General features: G+C 30.6%; 2 protein-coding genes across 2 annotated transcripts; both read left to right on the top strand.

The window, feature by feature from the left end:
* Positions 1–3519: 3519 nt before the first annotated feature.
* EIN_321480 (hypothetical protein) lies at positions 3520–4722 on the top strand (the record flags this gene model as incomplete). Its single annotated transcript, XM_004260458.1, has 1 exon — positions 3520–4722. One exon carries the CDS (start codon positions 3520–3522, stop codon positions 4720–4722), a length of 1203 nt encoding a protein of 400 aa, XP_004260506.1.
* A 158-nt stretch (positions 4723–4880) lies between these two features.
* On the top strand, positions 4881–5768 carry EIN_321470 (protein lacX, plasmid, putative; the record flags this gene model as incomplete). The annotated part of the gene is made up of 1 exon (XM_004260457.1): positions 4881–5768. The coding sequence occupies one exon, from the start codon at positions 4881–4883 to the stop codon at positions 5766–5768; it is 888 nt and encodes a 295-aa protein (XP_004260505.1).
* Between the last annotated feature and the right edge of the window lie 232 nt (positions 5769–6000).

Genomic DNA, 6000 nt, shown 5'->3' with positions numbered 1-6000 from the left:
CCAAAAAAATTAAAATTGATTCAAATTTCTCAATTAAAAAAAATAAACAAAACAACTTTTTTGTCGTATTTTTAATATATACACAACTACTTTAATATAATAATTATAATAGAAAATTATTAGTAAACGATTTTATTATTTTTTATAAATACAACAACACAATTGATAATAGTTTTAAGAAAATTGGTTTTTTAAACTGATTGTGTTTAGTATCGATTATATTTTTCTTCTACTATCAATAATTATTTAAATAATATATTTATTTCAATAAATGGTAATATAATGTTGTTGTATATAAAAATAAAAATAATTATAGAAAAACAGAAACATACTTGACAAAAAAAACAAGAAGAATTAAAAAGAGTCGAATAATAAGAGATGGATTACAATAGAATTTAAAGTTCAAATAAAAACACTACTAACCAACATAATAATCCAAGACAAATTGTTGCAAATTATCTTATTTTTTTCTTGTGTTTTTATCGTTATTTCCTGAAAGTACACGTAATTGTGTTCCATTCATAGTAATATATTAAAAACAAAAGACTTGTTTTCCATGTTAATAAATAAAAATAAAATACATAAACTAATTATTTTGTGAACTACAAACACAGATAAGTGTTTACTACGTTGCTCTTGACATCAACAGAGAAATGCAGAAGGCTTCCCCATCATCAGAATTTAAGAAATCACATTAACTATCAAATGGTGAAGTCATCACCGTTGGAAACGAGAGATTCAGATGTCCAGAAGCACTTTTTCAGCCATCATTTATTGGCATGGAAGCATCAGGTATCCACGAGACAACTTAAAACTCAATCACAAGGTGCAATGTCGATATCAGAAACAAGTTATATTAAGCATCGTCTCCTATGATTGAATTTAATGTACCCAGGCATTAACGACAGACATGAGAAGGAGAAAGTTGCAGATGAGAAATGAAATGGCATAATCAAGGCTGTTCATGCTTGGTTCAATTTAATTATATTTGTGTAGGTGTTCATTTGGTTTAGTTTTAATAATTATTGTTATAATCAATCATAATATATAATAAATTTACTATCATTTTTATAATTCACAAGTTGATTAATTATAGTTTGATTTTTAATTTAAATTACTATACAATTATTATTCTTTTGTCACGCATTGTATAATGTATCCAAAACTGCCATTTTTCTCGACTTAAATTGATGTTTTATAGCGTTGTTTTACCATATAAGATAATTATTTATTGTTATTATTGTGTTAGATGAATAACACACAAAATTAATAGTAAGTAGTGGGTTTTTATCGTAATATTTTGATGTTATTTGGTTCTCTTAGTATTTTTAGTTTGAGTGGAATCCATTATTTATTTCAACAACAATATTTTTGTCATGTTCTTATTTTATTTTGGTTTGAACCAATCTTATTGGTTATATTGAACCCAAATTGTTGCACTTGTTTTAAGTGTTTTTTATTTTGTTTTTGAAAAACTTGAATATCTGATAGTATTCTTTAATCGATTTTGTTAACAATTTTATTTGTTTATGAAAACAGTTTATTTTCTTATTATTTATATTACTAATATTAATTTGTTAAATTGTATATTTTATTGATTGAAGGACAAATCTTTAACAAAACCCAATTAATTTGAGTTTATGAATGATAAAATGTTTTATAAATAATTCAAAAGGTTGAATTTGAGTTGAACTATTTTATCAAATATGTCAAAAATCATTCTAAATTGTTCATGAAAAGTCGCCATTATTTTCATTTTTTTGGAAAAGTGAAATTATTTTTTGAAATTTTTTTCTGAAAAAAAAAGAAAAAAAATAAAAATTTTTCAGTCCTCGAAGGGTTAAATATTTTAAAATTCTTATATTAAAACTAAACTTTTTTTAAAAAGTCGGTATTTTTTTAAGAGTTATTTATTGTTTAACCTTTCCAATATCAGAAATATGATTCTTATAACACGCATGTATATGAATATAAACTCAAATTCTTAAACTAAAAGTTATCTAAAATAAAACATTATTTTAATAATGATGATAGTGTTCCCAATTGTCCAGCATCTCCATTTATGATTTTACAATTTATCATTCTCAAAATAAAGCCTCGGAAGTCACCAACTGTTCAGCTTTTATTTCTTTTTCTTTAACCAACTCTGCTGTCTCAAAATTTAATTCAATGTTTTTTTTATTTTTTAAGAAAGGTTGTCGTTAATTTTTCGGTATCCAAAGTTTCACAACATTGATGTCTTGTATATTACCAACAATAAGCACTTCGACCATTTTGCGTCTCACTTTTGTGATAGAGTCGGTTGAATTATTTTTAAGAATGGCCCTGACAAGCTTTTGAAAAGGAGTAGTGCTGCTCTTTTTGCATTAATGATTAACAGGGTAAATACTTTCACCTTTAATCAATTCGTTAACAAGAAATTAACAATTGTTTATGGGTATACCAAGATCACGTGAGAACTGAATTAAGTCAATAGTTGTTGCTGTTTTAAATGCCTTGACTAATTCATGTTTCGTCTTTAAAGTTACGGTTCTGTATGCTTTTTTCTTGTTGTCATCTTTTTTTTCAACTGTTTTCGGTGTCTTCCTTTTCTCTTCTTTGTGTTGTTAGGTGGGAATAGTTGTTTAGTCTTTAAAGGAACACCTTGTTGTTTTGGGAGCATTTTCAATGTAATCTGCACGACATTTGGGGTCAGTAGCATCAATGTATTTTAAAGAAGAGTGGTTCATGTGTTATTTCAAGTTACGATAATTGAAACGTGGAATATAACAATTATATATATAATAATTTACTATAATTGATTTGGTGACGAAATAATTAAAAAAGAGAAGTGAATTAATTATAAATGCAAAATGTATTAATTAATGGTACGACATATTTATTTTCGTACCGTTTCATTTGTTTGTAAAACTTGAATTGTTTTGTTTCTGGTCTTTTTTTCTCTTTTTCCGTTTGTATTATTGAAATGTTTATACAATTTATTATAATTTCCGAATTAATAAAAATTATGAAAACAGTTTTATTAAAATGAATAAAAAATTATTTGAAATGCCGGGTAAAAAATCTAAAGTGAATACTACCGTAATAGTTTTTCAAGAGTAATTTAAGTGATTATTATAAAAGAGTAGAGATGATAATTAGAATTGTGTTTATAAAAGTGTTTTTTATCTTTAATAAAAAAAACGTCGTTTATAATATCAATATAATCATTTTGTTGGGTTCAAATTGTTCCTTGTTTTCTTGCAATAAACAATAAAGCTCTTCAATTTTTATTTGTGTTGTCAAATGGGTTCAATTCTTTTTATCATCATATTCCATGTGGTGTTCAACACATTGACAACCTATTGCATTTGTTTGTATTACCGTCGTAACTTTCTATACATTCTACAGTCCCTAATATTTCCATTAGGTACACAACTCTATGTGCTATATTTAAAGACGCCAGATATTGGCCATACTCGAGAGTTTTTGTCATTCATTGATGTGTGTTGGTTGCGAATGGGTTGGGCAAAAAGTCCGATGGTGATCACATCAGTAGTCAGTGGTTCTGGGACTCTTGATTCTGCTTCAATCAAAAGTACTTTATTTGAAGCGATGAGTCGGCACCCTCGTCTGATGCGTCGTGTCTCGACATTCAACACATTCTACATATTAGAAGATTGTAAAGTGGATATGGACGACCACATCATAATTGAGCAAGATCGGCTCTCTCAACACAAATTTTTGACAATATTAAACACTTTGAAGTCACAAAACTTGGACTTTTCAAAACCCCTTTGGAAATTTCACATCTTCACAAATGTTGCTGGAAAGTGGAAATTTGTTGCGCAGATATCCCATTGTCATGTCGATGGTGCGTCTGCAGTGAGGTTGTTATCTGATATCACCAACTACACAAATTGTGAGCAAAAGAGTCTTGTGACACCACCACTTCAGACAAGACCAACTTCAAATGGTAACAAACACCAATTTTCCTTTTCGCGAAGTCTAAAAATGTTGTTTGCAGTTTCATATCATTTCATTCGAGCTATTGTGTGTGCCAGAGATTGCACACAACGTTTGAGGAAAATTGTTGTTGGCCGACAGAAGTGTTATTGGGGACAATTGGGAACCATTTCTGACATCAAAAGTATTGCGACGAAGTGCAATGGAAGGCTCAACAGTCTACTTTTTTCTTGTTTATCAGACACAATACAATCCATAACAAAAGAAAGGTGTTGTGATGACTCTGTCAAGTTTTATGTCGCGACGAATATGCGAGGGTACGAAGACAATATAGTGCTAGGTAATAACACTGGGTTGTTGTTGCTTGAACTTTACTCCGAACACAATTTAAAGTTGCGAGTGAAACAATTTGACTTAAAACTTAAGGAGTCCAAGTCAAGTTGTGAAATGGTGTCTTACCATATAATGATGTCTATCATCGGAGCATCACCCGACTTCTTCGAGAAATTTGGAATTACCATAATGGACAAAAAGGCAACACTGAATGTCACAACGGTTGATGGTGGTGATACGGATCTCTATTTTTTCAATCAAAAAGTGGAGGATCTCATTGGCTTTGTTCCACATTTGGGGAGTACAGGAATTGGTGTTTCGTTCATTGGTGTTGGTGGGAAGATGGTTGTAGGTTTTACATGTGACGAAGGATTGGGTCTGGACCCAGCTGATTTGTTCAACGCCTTTTTGAGTTCATTTGAACAGCACAAAGTCGTTGTTTAGTGTAATTTCACACCTTTTTTATATCTAATCGTTCTAATTGTTCTTATAGTAATTTAATTATAATAAAAACTAAAACGTTCTATTTGTATAGTAATAACACTAATTAGAGAATTATAGTAAGTTATAAGCAATTTGATGAACTAAATAAAACAGACTTGATGTCATATACAAAATTATCAAATAGTGAATTGACCGTTCTGGTTAGTTCCAAAGGCGCTGAGTTGACGAGTGTGATTCAAAATTCAACGCAAAGAGAATATTTGTGGCAGGCCGATCCAAAGTATTGGAAGCGTCACTCTCCAGTGTTATTTCCAATTGTTGGAAGTTTATGGGGTGGAAAGTATACGTATGAAGGAAAAGTCTATGAAATGTCACAACATGGATTTGCTCGAGACAGTAGCTTTGAGTGTCGTGATGTGAAAGAAAATGAGGCAAAGTACCGTCTAATTGCATCAGAAGAAACAAAGAAGAAGTACCCATTCGACTTTGATCTTGAAATAACATACAAATTGTGTGGCAGTTCAATAACAGTGAAGTGGACTGTTACAAACCCATCAAGTGACAAACCACTTTATTTCCAAATTGGAGCACATCCAGCCTTTAATTATAAAGACCACAACGAGGAATGTGAAATTCAAAGCACTCTACTTTTTGAACCAAAACGCGATGACTACACGTTGACAACACTCTCGCAAAAGGGATGCGTCAAAGAAGAAAAACAAAAGACGACCATCGAAGGCGGTGTTGTCAAGATCAGAAAAGACACATTCAACTGTGACACACTTATATTTGAAGACTCACAAATCAAAACAGTTGCACTGGTGGACAAAGAGCAAAAACCATATGTGAAAGTAACATCTGAAGCCCCAGTGTTTGGGTTTTGGTCACCCGCCGTGGGGAAGTATGCGCCGTTTGTTTGTTTAGAGCCTTGGTTTGGAAGATGTGACACTGAATATTTCGATAAAAATTTCGACCAAAAGCCTTGGATGCAGTGCTTAGAGCCAAACAAGAAGTTTGAAGGAGGTTATTGTATTGAGATACTTTAAATGACTTTTGTTGTGATTGTTTTGGTAAATACAACGTTTACTGTATTTTCATTGTGTGTTAGATGACTTTGGTATTGATGCGAAGTTATTATACCTTTACATACTATATTGAGTTCGTTGACCAATAAAAAGTTAGACACTTATTGGTATTCTTGTTTTACTTTGTTTAATAATGGTCTATTATTGTAAAAACAAGCCTAATGTTTGTTATACACTTATTTGAATAAGGACA

Source organism: Entamoeba invadens (genome assembly GCF_000330505.1).
Source record: "Entamoeba invadens IP1 unplaced genomic scaffold scaff_1105074726053, whole genome shotgun sequence".
NCBI lineage: Eukaryota > Evosea > Mastigamoebida > Endamoebidae > Entamoeba > Entamoeba invadens.
The sequence above is the reverse complement of the archived record's forward strand: the minus strand, read 5'-3'. Positions and strand labels throughout refer to the sequence as shown.